At 46.9% G+C, this 23,560-nt stretch overlaps 1 protein-coding gene across 2 annotated transcripts; it reads left to right on the top strand.

Moving 5' to 3' along the window:
* Positions 1 to 18,875: 18,875 nt before the first annotated feature.
* On the top strand, positions 18,876 to 21,433 carry LOC120641143. 2 transcript variants are annotated; one of them, XM_039917135.1, is made up of 2 exons: positions 18,876 to 20,721; positions 21,048 to 21,433. In XM_039917135.1, exons 1-2 carry the CDS (start codon positions 19,593 to 19,595, stop codon positions 21,089 to 21,091), a joined length of 1,173 nt encoding a protein of 390 aa, XP_039773069.1. In that variant the 5' UTR covers positions 18,876 to 19,592; the 3' UTR covers positions 21,092 to 21,433. The 2 variants fall into 2 exon arrangements, with proteins under 2 accessions (XP_039773069.1, XP_039773078.1); XM_039917144.1 differs by having other exon boundaries at positions 21,015 to 21,433.
* Positions 21,434 to 23,560: the final 2,127 nt, after the last annotated feature.

Here is a 23,560-nt window from a genome sequence, read left to right as displayed (position 1 = left end):
CTTTTCCTAAACTCAAATCTTATCTTCATTCATGTGTATAGGCAAAGGCAACCCAAATAAGCTCTAGCTGCACACCCACAACACTAGGCCAGCTTCCCATTTTTTTTTTCCATTCGCTCCATTCAGTTCTTTAACAATCAGCAAGAGGAACATGAATGTACAAACACTTTGTTTCACAATTACACCTGTACTTCCATTCATCGATACCCATTCGTTCACATGACACATGTATGCAAAAAACGTTGAACGCTTGAGCAGGATGTATATATACACAGTCCTAAGAAACTTACAAAGAAGCCTATATCATCACTTTATTCATACAAGCACATTCACCGACTTAACAATAAACTAATCAAATACAAACTTAAACCCAATCAAATTGTCGTTCTATCTGAGTTTTAATATCATCACTACTATGACAGTGAGAAATACAATATTGCCATGTTTGGTGTGTAACATCCTGATGATATTTTCAGTGACCATGATGGCATGCTGGGTTGTTTGGGTCGTTGGTCATGCAGGAGGAACCTGGGCCTGATGAAAGTTGCTGCAGGTACAGGCCTTTGAGGAACTGTATGACAGGAAGGCCGACGCCGAACACGGCGGCGGCCTCACCGCCGGTCTGGGCGATCGGCTTCCAACCGCCGCGCCGACCCTGACACCGCCAACGACAGCACCAGCACAGCCATCAGCAGCGGCACAGCGAAAAATGGCTTGCTGATCGACATGGCCGTCTCCCTAAGGCTAAATACAACAAAGCTGGTGGTATTTTAGTTGCTTTTATCTATCTTGAGGAAGGATTCTGCACGATGAATAATCATACAGGCCGAGTGATCTGCGCTGGTTTATATATAGGTGGAGAGCTTCAGGGCTTTGCGAAATTTCCGTGCTGCTTACCTTCTTGTCGCCGCCAGGTGGGCCCCGCTTGTCGCCGCCAGGTGGCCCCCGCTTGTCAGGCTCATCTTCCTCCCGTGGCCTAGCATGACTAGGGCCGAGTCCGTATATCCGAACTTAAATACTTTCATTTATAAAATTATGCATCACAAATGTGTCGCGAAGTGCTTGAGCAATACATAGATATATATAGATCCAATTACAAACAAACCAAACACTTTATTATTATTCAAGCAATGCAAGTAGTACAATTCATCGACACTTACAATGATCAGAAATCACACACAAACTTTATTATTTTTTTCGAAAAAAACAGGCTTTATTATTCTCACCACATTATTGTCGCTCTATGGATTTTATTATCACACGCGGAGAAAATACTACACGCTAATAAGTCACACAGCCTTGACGTCGTACCATGCAAAGCGTGCTGGTTCGTTCTGCTACCTTTCAAGGACGGCATGGGTTGTTTCGGTTACTGCTTCTGCATGAGGAACCTGCTGGCAGTTGCTGCAGGTACAGGTGTTTGGAGAATTGTATGATAGGATGTTCGCCGGAGGAGGCGGCCTCGCCGCCGGTCCACTTCTCGCCTTCGAGACGCCGCGCCGACGCCAACATCACCAGCAGCATCAGCACTGCCATCATCAATGGCAGAACGAGCCTGCCCATCGTGGCCATCTACGAGAGAATAGGCCGCTAGCTAGAGCTCCGATCCCCTGCTACTACACGCAGTCTCCAATACAGGCTTGGATCACAGAAGACTAAGTTTGTTAGCTTATCGATCACAAGCTTATTGATTGTTTGCACTGAATGCCAAGCGATCGATCTGCACGGGTATATATAGGCTAGGTCAAGCTGGCTTAAAGCTTTGTGAAAAATTCATGCAAGCTACGCGTGTGGTATGTGACTAGCAGATAGTAACAGTAGCGGTATGATTTTTACTGGGAACTAGTCTGAAGGCGAGCAGAGCAAACTGCAGACTGCGCAGTCGCGAGACTGAATGAAGGAGATGGATAGCGCCGAGAGTTCGTTGCCGAGTGCCGACATACATGCATACCGCCTGTTGCTGTCAGCTAGTCTGATGGTTTGTGCATGCGTGTCACTGGTGAGGGCCTACTATGTTGCGTCAGCAGCTTTGCCAGCAAGGCAACAGCAATATAATATGATGCAAACGTTTTCGTTGGAACATAGGATAAGTCGTCTACTCCACAAGTTCAATCATGGATACAAGTGTTGTTTAGATTGAAAAAAAGTATCGCAATTTTGATATTGAGCACCCAACAATTCTCTTCGATCAATAATACTACCTCCAATCGCAAAACAAAAATGACGTTTTTGGGTTGTCCAAAGTCAATGATTTTAAACCACCACAAGAAAAATGATTGTTCATCCCTGCACGTTAGTACCGGTCATAATTTAATTTGATACTACTAAAGCTGACATGGAGTCATTTTAGTATCGGATTTAAATTTGAAAGCCCACGAGCCATTTTAGTATCGGGTCAAGACACTACTAAAGGGTGGCATTAAGTAACAATTGGTGGTGTTTTGACCCGGTACTAAAATGGCTCGGCCACTTAGTACCGGTCAATAACACCAGTCGGTACTAAAGAGTGACATTTAGTATCGGGTGATGTTATGATCTGTATTAAAAGATACTCCACGGGTTACTTCAAAACAAAAGTATATCTAACTCCATCACATGTGATGTGTATGTGGATGGTAAGGAAGGTTCGCGCGAGGCTTGAGGTCGTAAGGTCTCGTGAGAGTCCTCAATTTTTTAATTACTTTTTTGGGTGCAAAGCCATTTAGTACCGGTCGATCGTACTAAATGTCCCCTTTAGTATCAGGCGTTTTGGCTGGTACTAAATGGTGTGCCCCGTTCAGTATACTAAAGGGGGTTGCTGACCGGTACTAATGTTAAATTTTCTAGCATGTGTTGCATGCAAATATATTATAACAAAAATAGTCTCTTTTAAACATAGATTACAAAATATATTTCTCACAGTATAATTTCATTGTTAGCCAACAAGACTATATATATAGTTGTTGAGCTTATTACGGCCTTGGAAAGACTGACCCCCATTTTCCATGTGTGGTTGTCATTTGTCTTGCATCATCTGCGCATATAGACACCTTTTCTCTCTCTTTTTTCAACATTCGTACGTACTTGTCAGTGTAGGATTATTGGTTTCCTCACTATTGTTACCGCTAGAAGTTACACGTTGAGAAACTTTATTCAGAAATTTCTGTTTTGCACGTTCTTCAGATTGTGCGGTTGCTTAAACATTTCCCAAGTCTTCCATCGATAAAGTTGAGAAACGTTTTGCATGTTTTATCATGCAAGACTGAGGTAGGTGTGGAGCCACCCTTAACGCCCTCATTGTCATTGAGGAAAGAGGATTTATATATTATACATCCTTAATGATAGAAAGTGGGTTACTTGTGGGGAAGTAACTACTAGCTGTTCGCTGTGATGTGGCTGGTGGCTGATGCTGATTTGTTGTGAGAGAAAAGTGGATGCCAAAAAAGAATCAGTGGAAAAGAAGACAGCTTGCCCTTCAAACGACTCTTTCCCCACGTATTAAAAAAAAATTCGACGCATGCGATGGACGCGGAACAGCAGCTTGTACGCGAACGGAGAGGCGCTGCGGCTGCTGGTTGCCGGCTGGGCCGCTTGCAGGCCGACGGCTGAGAACAGCGAACTGTAACAATCTCATCGGTCGTGCGGCAGCTGACCAGGATGTTGAGGCCGGCCGGCGACGGAGAAGAAGAGCCCTGGCGAGCTGTTGGCCTCGGAGTTTCAAGTCAGAGAGCTATGCCGGAGAGACGGAAGAGGAACCCCGGCCCGCCCGTTGAAAGCAATAATTTGGTAACGGCATCAATTGGGCCCGATGGCACCGCCGCGGCCCGCGGCCGTCGTTGTCGAGGCTGCCGGCGAGGCGGCCAGCTGGGCCGGCTGGCCCTTGTCCTCTCCGACCTGTTCATCAGCAGGAGCTCCGCGTTCGCCAATACCGCCCGTTGGAGCTGCCGCAGGAAGCCGGTCCCAGTGCATCACGAGACGGCCCACTGGGCTGATTCCTAGGTCTCAAGTCATACAACGCGCCAGCCCACTTTTCTCTGCTCGGATCCTGCCGCTGGTTTATGATCCGACGTCTCCTATAGGGATGGCAATTGCACCCGCGGATGCGGGTATCCGCGGATTTTAGACCCGACGGGTGCGGGTGCGGGTTCGATATTCCACCCGTGGGTGGACCCGCACCCGCACCCGCGTATTGCGGGTGCGGGTGCGGGTTTGAGATTCCACCCGCGGGTGGACCCGCACCCATCCACAAACAAAGAAACTCTAACCCAACGTGCTTAGGTAAGACTTATTCTAACTATCCTAACTATAAAATGAGCACAAAAATTTATAGATTTATTGTTAGTTTGTCGTTAATACTTTGAATTTGGGAATTTGTTGTTAGTTTGCCCTTATTACTTATAGAAATGTAATGTTTGACTATTTAAATTAAAGGATTTGTGCATTTTTATTATATCTTTTGTCACACCCGCGGGCACCCGAAACCCGCCCGAAACCCGCGGGTGCGGGTGCGGGTGTAGAAATGCACCCGCGGGTCTACTTGCGGGCGGGTTTTTTCCAACCCCGCGGGTTTGACTACGGGCGGGTTTTCATCAAACCCGCACCCACATCCGTGGGTGCCATCTCTAGTCTCCTACGACTCCATAGGTCGGTAAATGAAATAACGTCCACCCATAATCGGGTGGATGAGACCAACACCGACCACACCCATACTGATCACCGCCACTCCCGCCGCCGTCCGTCGGATGTTGGAGGGAGCCGGAGGGCTAGAGAACGTGGTTGCTCTGCCGGGCGAACAGACCATCCGAAAAATGCGTATGGAATCGGGTGCCAGCCGCAAATATTACGAGTAATATGTGTTATTAGCAGCCAAATCATCACATAAAACTTAATAACTATCTTTTGTTCTGAAATAATTTCGTTTTGTTCCCGAACAAAAGTTTTGTATTGTAGGAACAATTAAAAAATTATTTCGGAACAAAAAATTGTTCTGAAACAAATTTGATGGAATTACACATGGAGCCAGTTTGTTGGGCTAGATTAGGCTCAAAACATAAAATCTAAAGTAGGAGAGGCTTAATATAAGTCTGCTGGAGTAAAAAAAAATGAACCTAGGCTGTGTTTAGTTGCAAAAAGGATGCGAAAAGTGTTTGCGAAAAGCATTGTAGCACTTTTCGTTTGTATGTGGTAAATATTGTCTTACCATAGGCTAACTAGGCTCAAAAGATTCGTCTCGCAACGTACATCAAAACTATGCAATAAGTTTTTTTATTTACCTATATTTAGTACTCTATGCATAGATCATTTGTTATATTTAATGTTTTGATGTGATTTCGATGTGATGGTAAGTTTGGAAAATTTAGAGGAGTTGTAGGGAACTAAACACAACTCTAGCAGCGCCCGTGCCAGCTGCCATCACACGGATGGAGGCTTGAGGATCAATGCGCCGCGCATTGGCATGGGTCACAGCACCGAAGCGCAACAGACATGTGCTCCCCAAAGAAAAAAAAAAAGAAAAGACTATTTTCGCGACAAGTCCCGTCGTGGGGGTTTGAAGCCGACGCCTGCACTAACGAAGAATGTTAGTCATTTAGACTGACTATATGAAACCTATGTCTAGTTTTGACTGCAACAGTGCCTTGTGACATTATGGTGATTCTACAGCAGGATATGTTCTTCAGAGTTTTGTTAATAAATAAATTCACCTGATTTGCTTTCATAAGACTCATGCTATAAATATAACCATGGTACTAAGTACACTTCGATATCGTTCTTTTATGCGGCTGGGGTGGCATGCAGCCATGCAGGCTGTCGACGGCTGGGGACAACGAGCTGTAATAATGATGCTTCTTCAGAGCATGGGGCACCATGATATCGAGGACGGCGACGGGGAAGAAGAGATCGGACGAGCTTGCCTCAGGTCAGAGGGCGCGGTCGATCCACCGCACAGACGGTTCGTGTGGAAGACGCGCCTGGAACGGCTGCCTGCCGGTGTGCCCGGGCGGCACCGTACTCACACGGACAGCGTCCCGCGGATCAACGTGCCGCGCCGCTCCGCGCATCCGCCTGCACCATGGCGGCGAGGCGCAACACGCAGATGCTTCAGACACCAAAGCAGGGGCCTCTCTTTCGTCGGAGCCTAGGAGGCATCACCTGCTCCTGCCTCCTGCCTCCTGCCTCCTGCCTCCTGCAGCTGAAGCCGTGTCGGGTGAAGCTATTGACCGCTGAATCGCTGATCGAGCTGCATTAACAAGGCCGGCCTCGAGCAAGTTACAGGTAGGCCCACCTTCCTCCAAAAAAAAAAAGATGAGGAGGCGCAATCTCTGATGCCCAGCGGCCACCGTCGTCACCAAAATCGTCGGGCATCGATGCCGTTCTCTGGTATCTGATCAACCTGCAGAGGCATCTTCTGTAGGCGTACGAAAGGAACGGAACAGAGCCGCAACGGCTGCACTACGCAACAGCTCGCAGAGAGAGCAGATCACACACAGCCTTCCATGTTTGCAGTGGGATGTAACATCAGCCAGCTTATTATTCCTCCCGTTCTAAAGATTAATCATTGCTGAAGCCGCACAGAAGCAGCAATATTTGCAGTCCCATGATCCCATCATTTTTTTTTTGAAACCAACCCATGATCCCATCATCGCTGAGTTAAGTGAGTATATGCCATATATGTGGATTTTGTATAACTCACTCACATAAGCAGCAATATATGCGGCCTGTCTAAGTGATTTAGGTTGTGTTTAGTTCGCAAAAAAGTTTGAATTTTAGTACTGTAGCACATTTCGTTGTTATTTGACAATTAATGTCGAATCATTTAGAGCTGTGAATTTTTAAAATCAGATTTGAGTAAACTTGTAGCATTTGTACTGATTTTAATTTTTCAATGGCCTTACAATAAGTTTCTAATGTTTTTAATCTGATTTAGCAAAACAAGGAATATATTTTGCAATATAATTGCCCGTTGGAGTCGTCGCAGGACGCTAGCCCGCGCATCACAAGATGGCCCACGATGATCGCTGGGCTTCTTCCTGGGCTTTCAAGCCCATACCACACGCCGGCCCGCTTTCCTCAGCTTGGATCCTGCCGCTCATTGCGGATCCGACGGCTCCTGCAACCCCAGGGGTGGACGGTAAATGAAATACCGTCCACCCCTGGTCGGGGGATGAAGACACCAACCAGCCCGACCACACCCTCGCCGCGGTCACCGCCACTCCCGCCGGCCGTTGGAGCGCGCTCGCGGGTCAGAGTACGCGGTTGCACCGCCGCGCGGACATTCCCTCTCCCTCCAGAAAACGTTCATGGAACCGGTGCCTGCCGGGCGCCGGGGCGCCACCCGCCATCGCACGGACGGCGGCCCGTGGATCAATGCGCCGCGCTTCGACCTGCGTCAGGCGACCGATCGCCACGGACACGCCGCGCGCGCTCCTGAGACGCACCTCCTGCTCCGGCAGCTCCGACCGTGCGGGTGAAGCGGACGCGGGCACTGACCGAGGGCTGAATCGCTGATCGTGCTGCTGTCAACAAGGCCGGCGTCGAGCAAGTACAGAGAAGACCAGCTTCCTCGAAAACAAGACGAGGACACGCGAGTACGCAAACTGCGTAGGCATCTTACCATCTCTGCAGAAAGAGACTCCCACTTGCAGGTGTACAAATGGAACATAACAGAAACGATTGCGCTAGGCAACATCTTGCGGTCAGAGTAGAGCACCCCATGGATTGGGACGATGATCCAACAGCAGCCACCTCATTGCTCCTCTCATGCTATGCACAGATGCAAGCTCTCTGTAAAACATCCAGTTACTGACCAGTGCGTCTACGAGACATGCGATATACCCATGAAAAGATACTACTGTAATTGATGAGCTGCAGAGGCATGAATACTTCAGTCTCATACTGCAGGCCAAATGAGCATGCAGAGAAGGCATGGCGAACTGAATGACAGTCGGTCTTCAGATCCATCAATACTTTGCTGGCAAAAAAATATTTTTGGTTTTGGAGAAGCATCCTTTGCGTGCTGGTTGATGATAATGCATGCTACTGGGTGTTCAGGTGCAAGTGCGAGTGCAGGGACACTTGTCACCACAAATCATCTACTGCTATTACTTTGCTGGCAGTGTGCAAAGCAATCATCAATACGCACACAAATGGAAAGAAAATATCAGAATCTCCCAATGCATCTCATGTTCGGATCTTTCGACTGAAATAGAGCATCTTGATATGTGGCAAAAAAAAAATCATATATCTTCTCAGCAGACTTGTTCAGTGCTGAAATCGCGCACAGTGGCGTTGCCTGTAGCATTTCGCTCGTCTGAAGAAAAATTACTACCTTCAGTCAGTGCAGAAACCTCGTGGTCCTGGCATCGTCGTCATGTCAGACCATTGCAAAATTAACAGGCCCAACAGAGCTGTATAATGTTGCGTCTTCAGAGAACGGGGCACCTCATTGGTCATGCTGCAGCTTGACCACCAGGATGTCGAGACGGGCGACGGGGAAGAAGAGCCCTGGCGAGCCGTCCGCCAACAGAGACCGGGAGCGAAACCCGTCGAAGCAATTTCGGGATTGTTTTCTCAGGTCTCGACACTCGGCAACAATCTATCCAGAGCAATTCCCGGAGCAGAGGATCGTAGACAGGGCGCGAAGCCCCGATCGCACCGCCGCGGCCTCGTCGTCGAGGCTGCCGATGGTGGAGGCCGCCGGCGAGGCGGCCACCTAGGCCTTGTCCTCCAGCAATCCAACAGCGCGTTCGTCAACGCCACCCGTTGGCTGGCTGGCCCGCGCACACCACTGGGCTCTCGATTCATGGCCCACATTGTTCGCTGGGCTGCTACTTAGGCTTTCAAGCCCATGCGACACACCAGTTCGACCTCCTCCGCTAGGATCCCGTCGCTCGTTGCCGATCCGACGGCTGGGATGACCCCACGGGGTGGACGGTAAATGAAATACCGTCCACCCTGGTCGGTGAACAGAAACACCGACCACCCCTCGCCACGGTCACCGCCACCCTCGCCGTTGTTCGCCGGCTGTTGGAGCGCGACGGGGAACGGAGGGCGTGGTTTCTTCGCGGCGCGGACCGTTCGTGTGGACTACGTGCCTGGAACAGCTACCTGCCGAGGTGCCTGGGCGGCGGCGGCGCGGCGCCCTCGCATGGACGGCGTCCCGCCGTGCCGCGCGCGCATCGGCCTGAGCCACGGCGGCGTCACATGCTCCGGAAGCTCCGGCCGTGGCGGGTGAAGCTGACGCGTGCACTCACTGACTGGCTGCTGAATCGCTGATAGAGCTGCGTCAACAAGCAGGCCGACATCGAGCAAGTCGCAGACAGGGCTAGCTTCCTTGGAAAGAAGATGAGGACGCGCAACCTCTGATGCCCACCGTCGTCAACGAAGTCGCCGAGCATCGATGACGTTCTATGATACCTGATCGAACTGCAGAGGCATCTTCTGCAGCCGTACTAGCTAATGGAACTGAAGAACAGATTGCACTGCAACAGCTTGAATTGAGATCGAGCAGATCACACACAACCTTCCATGTATGTAGTTGTATGTAACATCAGCCAGCTATTGCAGCATCTATGATATACATGAGACATGATACACATAAAAAGATTGATCATCTCTGAAGCCGCACAGAAGCAGCAATATAGTTCAGTCCCATCGAACCTCCACGGACAAGTGAAAACATACTAGTAATAGTACAAGGGGTGAGCACTAAGGAGCGACATGGTTAAGGCTTACTGGAAGGAATGTCTGTAACTCATCTGCAGTGTGGGCAGCACTTGCATTTGTAAGGACCTCACACAAGCAGTGGACTGAAAAACAATGTGATATCCCAATGGATTTGTGATATCTCTCTTACTTGCCTCCATCTCCATGACAAATTGACAATGCTCCTGTCAACCAGCTTGTACAATCTGAAGACTATTAGCTCCATTTCAGTGGCTAACAGTCAATTATTTTGCGGTGGGTAGCTGATAATCTGCTGCAGCTGAGTGTGATGCAAGTTGAGTGTGCGTCACTGCGTCAGTCAGTTTCAGTCAGACACACACGCAGCGCGAAGGAAGCTTGGACTCCATGATTTGTTCAGTGCTTGGAAGTTGGAACCTTGAACCCACCTTCATGCCGGCTGATTCATCCACAAATGTTCGATGTTCAGACAGCTCCCGGGTGGAAATCATGGAATGAGATCCCCAGATTGCAGGGCATGCAGAGGGAGGTGGATGGCAATCAGTCTTCAGATCCATCAGTACATTGGTGGCAATCCACCTTTAGCCGTTTTTCAACGAGGTAGCAGATGTCAACAGACCTCTTCAGCCCCTGATAGTTTCAGGCACTGAATTTTGGCCCGTCGGTGGTGTTCGTGTAACAATGTACACGCCGTCACACAGGTGACAGGTAACCAGCCAATGCAATGTGACAAAGGAAAAGGAAGAGACCGGACCGTACCGTGCTGCTTGGGAACCATCTACAGGAAGCCAAGACAGACACGAACAAGAGGCGCCCACGGCCTCTACCACACCGGCCGGCGCATCCTCTTGGGCGGCAACGTCACGGAGAGCACGCTGCGCCTGCGTGCACGACCCACAGCTATCTGTGGCCGTCCGTCGCATATAGAGTCCGGCGTGCGGTCGGAGATCGATGAAGTCCTCGACGGTCGCCACCGCCGCAACTTGTGTGGCGCCCGCCTTCGCGAGCTCCCTCCCTCGCCGAGCTAGGCGACGGCCGGTAGCCTTCCTTGATCCCCTTCTAATCCCCGTCCCGCTGCAGCCCGCGCGCAGCGATCCTCGAGCCGCGCCTTATCGCGGCAACCTCTCCAACGCCGGACAAGAAGTGTGCGCACCGTCGTCTTGAGGAGCACAGTCATGGCGCCACGGTAGGTGCGGTAGGTCGGGGATGTATTCACCGTGCTGACACACTTCACCGGGGCACGTCCGGAGCTCCGGGAGGCAGCCGGCAAGGTGAAGGAGAGGGGAGAACGCAGGGAACGCGGCGGCGCTGAGGCGACGCAGCGACCCTGGGGGTGGTCGGTCAATGAAACGACGACCCGGCCGGACGGTAAATGAAATACCGTCCGCCCCCTGGGTATCTTGCATCCATCGGATCGGGTTTCTGCGGCCAGGATTAGCGTCAACAATTGCTACGGGTGGCCTTCTTCCTTGTCAAAGTGCTCGACCGTCGTTCCCCCCTCGACGTTGAGCTCTGGCAGCGCTCCCGCGTCCTTTGCCGCCGGGGCGGCGTCCGGCGGGCGACGCGCGCCAACCGGCGCGGTGTGCCCTCTGCCTCCAGGCGGCAAACAAACACTAGCTGGATGCCAGGGCAGCGTTTAGCTGGATGCCAGGAAGCCCAGGGCCCCCCACGACCCGTTCGCCGCTCGCGCATGTCACCGGCCACTAGCGTGCGGCGCCGCCGCGTCAGCCACGGACGGAGGGCCGGCGGCGCGTCTCCATCGTCCATACCTTTTGCTCGGCGCCAGCGGGTCTGAAGAACTGGCGTTCGTGGTACAGGGATGTTGGGCAAGAAAGGGCAGGCGGACGCTGAAAACGCTCTGGTGGTCGGAGACTTTCCGGCACGCACCGACGACGCCCGGTCTGCACGAGCAAGCGACGTTGAGGACGCCTCGGTTCAACGTACGCGAGGGCGTGTGTGGCGGCTAGTCCATGAGCAGATGAATGTGCGAGATGCACTTGGGTCAACAGCTGCCAAACCAAGATCTGAAGGGGAGAGATGGCGAGAATGAATACTGATCGACCAAGCAAACATACTGGTTAGAAGGCACCTCTGCACAGTGTTTTTTGGGCGCAGATTGAGATTGTGCGTCAGATGTGCTTTGTTTGGAGCGAGGAAGCAATTCAAACTCTACGAATACTGTTGACACTCTGAATACACAACTGAAAACTCACTACGTCTGAATATGCAGTGGGGAGCCTTTAGGGTCTTTTTCTTAATCCCAAAAAGCAGTGAGACACATTTTGGAGATGATGTCAAGTATGACGGCATTCAAGTTCAAAGCAAAAGAAGCCTAACTAAAAAAATAGAAAAAAAAAATCTACCACAAAAAGCAAATAGTTCTGAATAATGAAACATGAGAAATTAAAAATATGTAAAGAGACAGGCAGGCTTCACCAAAACAGAATACAGAACTGTACTGGTCTTCATATAATTGTATTGCTTTTGTCTACACTTGCCGTCTAGTATCTACTAAAATTTCTATGTTGCGGGAAACAGTTTCAACAAGGGAAATTGATCCCCGGACAAAAAAAAGAATTATATTTTATCTAAGTGAAAGATAAACAAAGGGCTCCTGTATATTTTACAGCCCAAAAAACTCAAGCATGAGCAGTATATGGCTCATGCTTTAACTTCCGGTTAGGCCTGCTTCTGCAACTCATCAGCACCCACCGTTCGGGCTCCAAGTTTGGCACGAGTGACCTGGCCCGTTAAGCCGCTGCCGATATATCTGCCGGAGAAACCTGACGACGGACTCGCCCGCGGCGGCCGCCGCGCCGACAGCCACCGCCGAGAACACCAAGAACACCATGATCGCTGACATGGCGAAGTTCCTCGTCGCCGCCATGATCTCAAGCTTCTCCCTGTCCGCGCTCTCTCCCTTCTATTGTTCGGTTTCTCTCACCTCTGAGCTAGCTGGCTCGAACCTTACAATGCGCAAGTGTTTGCTTTGACGCGCTGCTGATCGCGGCTCCAAGAAACCATTTATATACAGGGGAGGGGAGAACACTGGCATTTGGTCCGCGAAGGAAGTTGTTTGCGCGTTACGTGGGACACTAGGCGCATTCATTTGAATTATACTCGAGTAGGAAACCAAGTCGACGGTATCTCAACTTGAAAATTTTGGGTATTTTCAGTGACTCTAACTGTACAGTAGATTTGTGCCCTGGCCGGAAAAAAAAGTGAAATAAGTAGTGCTAGCATTTTAACCAAAACAAACTTTTACGGTAGAGAAATTAGTTAAAGTGTCTTGCATTGCTGTAAGCAATGAAGACCTTCTGGCGTCTTGTATGACTTCGAACTCCATTGGGCTTACGTTGCTGGTCAATCGTTGTGCTATTTATTGCAAATTCATTCGCCAACTCGTTTCTATGGTCAAAACTTGAATACCTTTGGGGGTATGAAAGCGTACTTTTCCACTCTTTGGTCAATGTTTCATGCTTTCAGTTTATTCAGGTCAAAGTCCAGCAATTTTCCAAGAAAATTCCGTGCACAAGATATTCTTCGCCCTGAGCTCGAGTTAAGAATAATCGACGACCTTTCGTTTCACATTCTTCCTGGAGCCTACGCATGAAATTTCATTTTCTTCCTATGATATATGAACGCTCCAACATTTCCTGTCAGAAAATTAAATGCTCATCATTTTGTTCAGGAAAATTATAAGTAAAAATTTCCTAGTGCATTATATTTGGAAACCTAGCTTTTCTTTTGCGCAGAATATAATTCTCTGAATATACAGCTTGAGATTAGGCTTCTTGCCTTGCAGCAGATTTTTTTTTTGAGGGTGCCTTGCAGCAGAATTTACCTGATCATAAGTTCATTTCCGGCATATGGCACTAAGATTTCTGAAATTCCAGAGCACCAGATTCGACTTATTATAAGCCACTCCAAAGCTGAAACAAGTGAACGGGTCATTGGTATCTTCATGTCTGACATGAGGATTCAAGATCTACATACATTTCTGCATTAACAGTGTACGACATGGTCAGGGAGCTTGAACCTTACCGAGTCAAGATCCTACTTACCTGTTGCAGTCACGAAGTTGAGCTGGGGAAAAGGCTTATTTTTAAGGCATAGCGGATTCCTCATAACCACTATATTCATAAATTGCTAGGATGACCCTTGCGCCAAATTGTAATAAATAAAAATTTAAAAAGAATACTATGCCATGATATGACTTCCTAGGACAACCATGTCATATATTGGTTTAAGTGCCTTGACTTCAGCTGCTGGTAGCATTGTTATTATATGGGTGTCCATTTTGGCAGAGACCAGGCATTTGCATGCAAGTCATCATCATCTCTTTTTTTTTGAAAAAATATAATATTACTATTGCTTCCACTAGCACCACCTAATTTAGGCCAAGTTTTCTTCACAGTTGACTGGCTTAACGCTTGCAACGGAATAAGCTACATACCATGGCATGACACTCATTCTATCCCACATCACCATGTGCATTAACTAGTTCAGCCCACTTAATAGGCGCCAACTAAAACAAAACGGAGGGCAGATTGTCATGGATACACTATCGCAAGAAGAAAGAACCTGCTAATAAACATGTCATCGTTGCTATTCCTTTTATCTTTAAATTTTGACACATTGTGTCGCAAGCATTGCCCAACTGTTCCTAGAAAAAATCCGAGAAAGATTTTGTGTGCAACTAACCTGATCAGAGTTTTCCTGTTACAAATGGCACTTTCAGATGTTCACAGATCACAGAGAGCCACTACTGGTCCTATTTGGAAAACGGTCGTGAGCCTGAAGCCCGACACAAGTGCGTCCACGGTCCATCAGGATGTTCAGACTTCAGAGTTCAGACGCGGTGCCCGGAGTCAGAGGAAACATGGACGGCGCAGCGCTCGCTCACCTGCTGCCTGTACGGAGGATCCGAAAATTCCATGCTCACGCGAGTTGCGTGCGCGACTCGACACGCAGTGAGTTCAAAGTGTTCGACCAATAATCGGAACACGAGCCGCGGACGGCGAGGGACCCAAACCCAAATCGCCTGCTCGTACGCGGGCTCCGGATCAACGGTCTTCGCAATCAGGGGGGAGATACCATCGACCTCGCGGTGAGCAGCAGAGCCCGGAGACCGGCCGGGGCGGCGTTCGGCGAGGGCTCGCCGCGCGTGGTGTGCGTCACCGGGCGCTGGCGGCGTCGCCGCGTCGGCGGCGGACGCAAGCACGTCTCCGTCGGCCGGGTCGATCGATCGCGGCGCTGGCGGCTCCGAAGAACGCTAGCGTTGGTGGTACAGGGAATGTTTGGCGGAAAGGGCGACGGGACGCCGGAAACGCTCTGCTGGTCGGAGACTTTCCAGCACGCACGCACACATTTATGCAGATCTCTGGACCAGCGAACGAAAACGAGTTAGCATGCCACGGCGTGTGCGCGATTAGTCAAAGAGCAGATGCGTGAGCAAGCTGTTGCTTGGGTTGGGTCAACAGCTGCCAAACCAGGATCTGAAAGGGAGAGAAAGAGTCCTGGTCAACCAAGCAAAACAGCGTTAGCTGCCGCCGCTTGGCCGGGGGTGGTGTCTGCAGCGGACGTGCGGCGATCGGCTTGTTCGAACGTCAATAGAAGTTCAAGAACCCTGTTCGATCTCTAGGACTAGGATGTTTTGTGTGGTGTCTTATGCACTTCACATTTCACAATACTTATCTGAATTTCTGTGCTTTAATTTACAGATAGAAAAGAATTCCACCACAAAGAATCTAGACAAGAAAAACAAGTAAAAGAACAGGCCTGTACTGTACTAATACTTTTCACTGTCTTGACTTCATAGTAAAATTGAAGCTTTCGTTTACAGTTGCTATATATCTACCTGGCAGAAACTCTTCTGTGAGTGAGCCAATTTCAGCAAGAGAAACTTAACCCCGATAAAAAAACAAAAAATTTCTACCCAAATAGGAGGAAAATAACAGCGCTACTAGCTTCTGTACAATCATACAACCCAAAAACCTCCAGTATGAGTCGTATGTGCCTCACGCGTTAGCTTCCTGTTAGGCCTGCCTCTGCAGTTCATCAGCATCCGCCGTTCGGGTTCCAGGTCTGGCATGAATGTCCTGGCCCGCTTAGCTGCCGCCGATAAATCTCCCGGAGAAACCTGACGACGGACTCGCCGGCGGTGGTTTCTCCGGATAGTTCCTCTGTCGCCAAGGGCCGCGCTGCGCTGACAGCCGCCGCCGAGAGCACCAAGAACACCATGATCGCCGGCACGGCGAACCTCCTCACCACGGCCATGATCTGAACTCTGAAGCTTCTCTCTCTGTGTTTTCCTCTCTTCTCAGGCGGCTTCTCTCTCGCCTCGGCTCGGAGCTAGTAGTCCCTGGACAATGTGGAAGCTCTATCCTTGGACACGGTAGTCCCTGGCCGAAGAAACCGTTTATATATACGAAGAGAACCATGGATGCAGGCAGGCATTGTCCACGGAAGTTGCTTGCGCGTTACGCGACTTGGCGCGCGTATTTGAATTCGATTCAAGAGTAGGCCGCCAAGTTGCTAATAGTCCGACTGTTCGAACTTACACCGAAATACACTAATACAGTGCTACAAGCCTGCGATTATTTTTTTGGGAAAATTGCAAGACTGCCCTTGTTTTGAAATCTAACTACATGTTTGTCCTTGTTTTTTTAACTTTACATGTATGCCCTTGTTTTTAGTCTTCATGTTGCAAGACTGCCCTGTTTAGTGTAAAATAGGGGCAGTTTTGCAATAAAATAGGGGGAGTCTTGCAACTAGAAAACTAAAAACAGGAACAAACATGCAAAGTTAAAAAAACAGGGGCAAACGTGAAATTGGACCTCAAAATAAAAGCAATTTTGCAAATGGTTGCATGCAAAAAATTTTGGTTTTTGTGTGATGCCAGCAATAGACATAGCTTTCGCCTTTCAAATAGTGGGCTAACCCTGGCCAAGTCGGCCCTGTTTAGTTCTCAAAAAAATTTCTACAGTACCCGTCACATCGAATGTTCGGACACATGCATGGAGCATTAAATGCAGTTGAAAAAATAACTAATTACACAGTCTAACTGATTAGTACGAGATGAATCTTTTAAGCCTAATTAGTCAATAATTTGACATTATTTATCAAATAACAACGAAAGTGCTACAGTATCAAAACACAAACATTTTCGCGAACTAAACAGGGCATCAGTGTGAAATGCTTGCTGCTGCCATCTGAGCACAAATCTCTATATATTAGTCTTATTCAGTTAAACAAAATTGTTGATGCCTATTTTCAAAGACAGCCAAGCGGATTTTCACGAGCCCTAGTAGAATTTAGAGATTACGTATGTATCAACAAAAAATCTTTATTCAGACTAGTTTTGCAGTGTTATTGAAAGATAAATGAAGTTTTAGTTGTATGTATGGTTGCGTTATTTGTCAGGAAGACCACCTTGTGGACTTCGGATTCCATGGGACGTACGTCGCTGCCTCGCTGGTCAACCATAAGTTATACTGGGCAGCATGTAGTTTATTCCACAACTAGTTTTTATGGTCAAAACCTTGATTTCTTATGGAATGCGACAGTGTGCTCTGCTCTTCCACTGTTGTTGCTTCTTGCTTGGTCATGTTTTGTGTTTTCCCCCCTCCAGGTATGGGCCCCGTAAAATTTCCAAGAAAATCAGTTAAGTTATTCTTGCCCTGAGTTAGGAGTTAAGGACTATAGTGCAAGACATATTTTCTTAACTCCATAGTTCATATATGTCTAGTACCTAGTTTCTAGCTAGTATTCTACATTTTTTTCTAGTGATATACGAAGCTCCAACATTTCAAGTAAAAAGATGAAAAGGATCACCAATTTGTTCAGATAAGAGAGCACCACATTTGACAACTTGTGTTTATTTTCATTCTACAGAGAACAAATTTCTTCAACACCATAGCACGTGACTAGTCTTTTCCTTGTTGTCGTTGCATGTTTACACCACCATGGTGTCTGTTTCTAACTCATTTTGGACTAGGATTTCAGAAATTTCCAGAGCATGAGATTTGACCTATAGCAATGCTGCTCCAAGCTAAAGTAGGTGGGCAAGCCACATGCTATGCATGTCTTTCCAAGCCTGACGTCAAGAGCCAAATACATTTCTGCATTACTAGTACCATACGGTCAGGGAATTGAACTTGACTTGGAGACTTGGTGACACTTTTATATATTTACCGAGTCAAGATCCTACTCTGATGTGCTCCTTTGTCTCCCTCCGATCGGAAATATATGTTCCAACTGGAGGAATTTCTTGGTGCTAATTCAACAACGGCACTGCAAGCGCTCGGACATCCGATCAAATTTTTTTTGTCGACGGTCCTTGCAACATTGGAAAATAACACTTGTACCATTAACATCATGTTTCATGCAACACCCACTGCGCATAGGAATGAAATTTGGGGGGGGGGGGGGGGGGGGGCTTCCTTCTCTTCCTCTCCATCTCCACCTCTTCATCCTCTTTTTCTTCTTCTTTTTTCCTATCTTTTCCTCATATACCTCCTATGCTTCCAATGGAGTTTTTGGGCAGTAGGGGAGGCAATAAACATCGGTACTTGCTTCTTGCAACATGGGTTAGAGCGTCTGATTTTTTCCGCATGTCGGACATCCTAATCTTAGCATTACTGATTCAACAATCGCGGAAACGAGAAGTCTCACGAATGGAGAGAATAGCAATCAGGAAACTCTGTTTGCTAAAAGGATATGATTAGCTCTAGCCGATTAATCTTCGCCAAGTTGTACTCTCACCAGTTCACAATAGGGATTGTTTTAGAGTTGGGGTACAGAACTATGAAAATAGATAAAATGTCCATTTCGCCCTCAATTCGCAAGTGTGTGTATGAAAGAATTTGCTTAATAATGTAAGAAAGAAAGGTTAAAACTGAAAAAAAATTCAAATTAAAGTTGCCTAGAAGAACAACAAGTATTTTGTATTACAAAAGAGGCTGAAATAACAAGTATTTTGAACTGGATGGACGAATGTATATTCCAACTTCCAAGAAGATGCTTGCTCATGGCAACCAAATTCTAGTGAATTATTTGAATTTGAAAGAATACAGTTGGTTCCCCACAACACCATTCAAGTTTGACCAGAGTCCAGAGTACGTTGACTTCAGTTACTGATTACTGGCAACACACGTAGAATCGCGGTTCTTTTAACATGGTAAGTAAAGCCCCTGATCTCCAAAAACACATTTTGTTGGCATGCATATAGTTGTATTTATAAATGTGCGAGTGTGACTGTAATTGACTAATAGTGTAAGGACTAAAGTGTAAATATGACAAAGATAAAGTAAATGTCACAAGGGGATCGGATGAGACTGATTCCAGAAATTTCCCCACTCCAGTGTTCTACATGGTGTCAGAGCCGATGCGCGTGGCGACTGTCGCGGCACTCAGATGTCCACTGGCGACGGCCGGCGGTGATGTCTGAAGCGAAGAGATCGTGAAGGAGCTGTATGCGCAGAGGTACCAGCAGGTTGGTGGTGATTTGGTTTTGTCGATTTGGTGGGGAAATCAGTAGAGGAGGCGAGCTTGAGGTGGACACCGTTCCTGTGGAGGAGTTGAAGCAGGTAGCAGGCTAGTGCTGTGAGGATATTGGCTGACGAGTGGTGCGTGGGACTGCTGGCCGGAGGCAAGACGCTGCCTGTTTGTTGTCCTGCTCAAGCTGAAAATTGATGCTTGTGAGGGACAGGCAGAGCAGTTGTTGGAGTGCTGGTGCTGATTGAGCAGTGGATGGAAGGGATTCCTTGCAATTTGAGGTGCCTGCTGCTTTAAGGTGTGTTTTTTCTTTGGTTGCTTGCTCCCTGCGCTGGTGTTTTGGAAGGTACTACTACAGTACGTATATAGGGAAGAAGAATACCACTGCTACTTCTATAGCTACTAATAACGGGAGGAAGGAGTTGTAGTTGCAAATGGGGGAAAATCAGGGCATTGAGCAAGTCCTTGGGAAACTAGTGGAATTGCTTACATCAAAGAAGGATGAGGCTCCATCTTCTAGCAAGGAAAATTTGCCACACACAGATGCAGTACAGAAACTGGAATTGATGCCAATGGACATCAAATTGGAGGGCATTAAAAATTATTTGGCTTGGTCTCGGCGGGCAATCTTGTTGTTGAAGGCCAGGAAACTTGAGAGCTTTGTCAATGGAGAAATTGTTGAGCCAAAGGATAAATCTAGTAATGAATGGAAAACCTGGGATGCTACTAACTCTTTGGTGTCTGCTTGGTTGTTAAGCTCAATGTGTCCAACAATTGCTGGATCAGTAGACACTATAACCACTGCTTCTGGTATATGGCAGGCTCTATCAAAGATGTATTCAGGCACGGGAAATGTAATGTTATTGGCAGATATAGATGACAGAATCTACCATCTAAAGCAGGGAGAGTTATCTCTAATGGAATATGTTGCTGAGCTGAAACGGTTGTGGGCTGATTTAGACCACTATGAACCCATTGAGTTGCCACACCCTGAGTGTGTGGCATGGGTGAAGAAATGGGTGGAAAAAAAAAGAGTCCTTCAGTTTCTAAGAGGACTCAACTCAGATTTTGAGGGAAGACGTGCATCTATATTTCACCAAGCAAGCCTTCCTAGTTTAGAAGAAGCCATAGCAGCTATGGCACAAGAAGAAACTAGATTGAAGGTGATAAAAAGTGATACTACACCTCCAGCACGTCCAGCTTTTGTGGTTACAGAATCTCATGATACTAGAACATGTTACAATTGCGGTGAGAAGGGTCACTTGAGTCGTGATTGTCAACAACCATTTAAATACAACCGTGGAAGAGGAAGAGGAAGAGGCAATATTAGAGGTGCAGCAAGGGGAGGTGCAAGCCGTGGTGCAAGACGTGGTGGAAGATGGGGATATAAGGCTAATTTTGCTATGGCTGAGGAAGGTACATCTGACATGGTCATGATCCCAGCTGCTGAGTTAGAAGAATTGAGGAAGCTGAAAAAGAATGATAATGATTTGAAATCAGATAGTCAAGGGACAACAATAACTGCAACTGACAATGTGGCCAATCTTGTTTATTCTGACTCAGGTATATTAAATCAAGCTTTTACATCTATGCAAAGTTATACTTCAAATTGGATATTAGATTCTGGTGCATCAAGGCATGTCACGGGTATGTCAACTGAATTTGCATCATATTCACCATACACTCATTCTTATAAAGAAACCATCCAAACTGCTGATGGAACATCTAGACCCATCAGAGGTGTTGGCACGGTTCAATGCACTCCATCTATCACATTATCATCGGTGCTATATGTCCCCTCCTTTCCAGTTAATTTGGTTTCAGTTAGTTCATTGGTTGATCAAATGGATTGTCGGGTCTCCCTTGATCGTGAAAATTGTATCATTCAGGAAAGGAAGACTGGGAGAAGACTTGGGACTGGAGTTCGGCATAATGGACTCTGGTATCTTGATAGAAAAGAGACAAATGAAGCAATATGTCATGCCCTAACAACCATTGCAACTGAAGATGAGGCTAAGGTAATGCTTTTACATTGCCGGATGGGACATATATCTTTTGATGTCATGAGTAGAATGTTTCCTAATGAAATGTGTAAGGTGGATAAGCGAAAATTGGTATGTGATGCTTGTGAGTTTGGGAAACACACTAGAACCTCGTATGTTAGCAGCGGGCTGCGAAGTGTGTCACCTTTCATATTAATCCATTCTGATGTGTGGACTTCCCCACTTATTTCTGCGAGTGGAATGAAATATTTTGTCACTTTTATTGATTGCTACTCCCGTATGACATGGTTATATCTCATGAAACATAAAAAAGAGGTGCTCAAATGTTTTAAGGACTTCTGTGCATGTATAAAGAATCAATTTAATGCTCATGTCAAAATCATCAGAACTGATAATGGAACAGAATACATGAATAATGAGTTTGAAAATTATCTATCCAAAGAGGGGATATTACATCAGACCTCTTGCCCTGATACACCCCAACAGAATGGAGTGGCTGAAAGGAAGAATCGACATCTCTTAGAAGTGGCACGTTCACTTATGTATACTATGAATGTACCGAAATCCTTATGGAGTGAAGCAATTATGACATCCACTTATCTTATTAATCGCACGCCTTCAAGAGTTCTTGGAATGAGAACCCCATATGAATTGCTTTTTGGAAAAAATGAGTATATTGTTCCACCAAAAGTTTTTGGGTGTACTTGTTTTGTTAGGGATCATAGACCTTCCGTTGGGAAGTTAGACCCTCAAGCTATCAAGTGCATATTTGTTGGCTACTCATCAACACAAAAAGGATATAAATGCTGGAGCCCATACGAGCGTCGAATGTTCGTGAGTATGGATGTGACTTTCAGGGAATCTATTCCTTTCTATGGGGAGATAACAGATTTGAGTGGTCTATTTTCTGATCTTGATTCTTCTGAGGTTGCTGTTAAGGGGGAGAATGAAAAGTTAGGGACTAAGGATGGTGAGAAGCTAAGGAGGAAGCAGGGTATTACTGGCTTAATCCCGTGCTCCATGCCTATGAATAAACCTTCAAATGAGGAGACCAGGAGAGGATGTGATGCTGAAGGACAATTGCGAGTATACACAAGGAGGGCGAGAAATCATCTTGAGGGGCCATCATCTGCTGTGGGTGAGGTTGCTACTAATGATGAGCGATTGGAATTGGTTGGGCAACAACAACCTCCAAGCATTGATAATGAAGTTGATCTGGCATCAGAGACAGAGGGAGGTGATACTGATTTTTCCATTGACCAACCTATTGCAGTACGAAAGGCGATAAGAAGTAATGCAGGAAAGCCTCCAGTAAGATATGGCTTTGATGAAGGAAATAACGAGCATGTGAATGACATAGCTAACTATGTCACATACAAATCTTTATCTCCTACCTACAAGGCTTTTATTGCATCATTGCAGTCAGTTGCTATACCAAGAGATTGGAGAGAAGCAAAGCAAAATCCGAGGTGGAAGGAAGCCATGTTGGAAGAACTAGCGGCACTTGAGAAAAATAAGACGTGGGATCTTGTACCTTATCCTGTGGGCAAGAAGGTGGTCAATTGTAAATGGGTATATGGAGTAAAGCAAAACCCTGATGGAAAAATAGAAAGATATAAGGCGAGATTAGTAGCAAAAGGATATAGCCAAACATATGGGATTGATTATGATGAGACGTTTGCACCAGTTGCAAAAATGAGCACGGTAAGAACACTGATCTCTTGTGCAGCTAATTTTGATTGGCCGTTGTATCAATTGGATGTTAAAAATGCATTCTTGCATGGAGATCTTCAAGAGGAAGTTTATATGGAAATCCCTCCGGGGTTTGCTACTGCACAAACCAAGGGAAAGGTGTTGAAATTGAAAAAATCTTTATATGGTTTGAAACAATCACCAAGAGCATGGTTTGATCGATTTAGACGGGCAATGTGTGCTATAGGATACAAACAGTGCAATGGTGATCACACTTTATTTTATCATCATTCAGGAAGCCGTATCACTATTCTGGCAGTCTATGTGGATGACATAATTATCACAGGCAATGATTCTTTGGAGATAGTTAGACTAAAGGAGAATCTTAATAAGGAGTTTGAAGTAAAGGACCTAGGCCAACTTCGATATTTTCTTGGCATTGAGATAGCAAGATCTCCTAGAGGAATTATTCTCTCGCAAAGGAAATATGTATTAGATCTTCTAAATGAGACAGGTATGCTTGGATGTCGTCCAGCTTCCAGCCCCATTGAACAAAACCACAAGATATGTGCACAATCTGGAGATCCAGTAGATAAAGAGAAGTACCAAAGACTTGTGGGACGATTAATATATTTATGTCACACGAGGCCCGATATAACTTATGCAGTAAGTATAGTGAGCCGATACATGCATGATCCTAGAAGCGG

This window comes from Panicum virgatum, chromosome 1K, assembly GCF_016808335.1.
Source record: "Panicum virgatum strain AP13 chromosome 1K, P.virgatum_v5, whole genome shotgun sequence".
Lineage (NCBI taxonomy): Eukaryota > Viridiplantae > Streptophyta > Magnoliopsida > Poales > Poaceae > Panicum > Panicum virgatum.
This window is presented reverse-complemented; position numbering and strand designations above follow the sequence as displayed.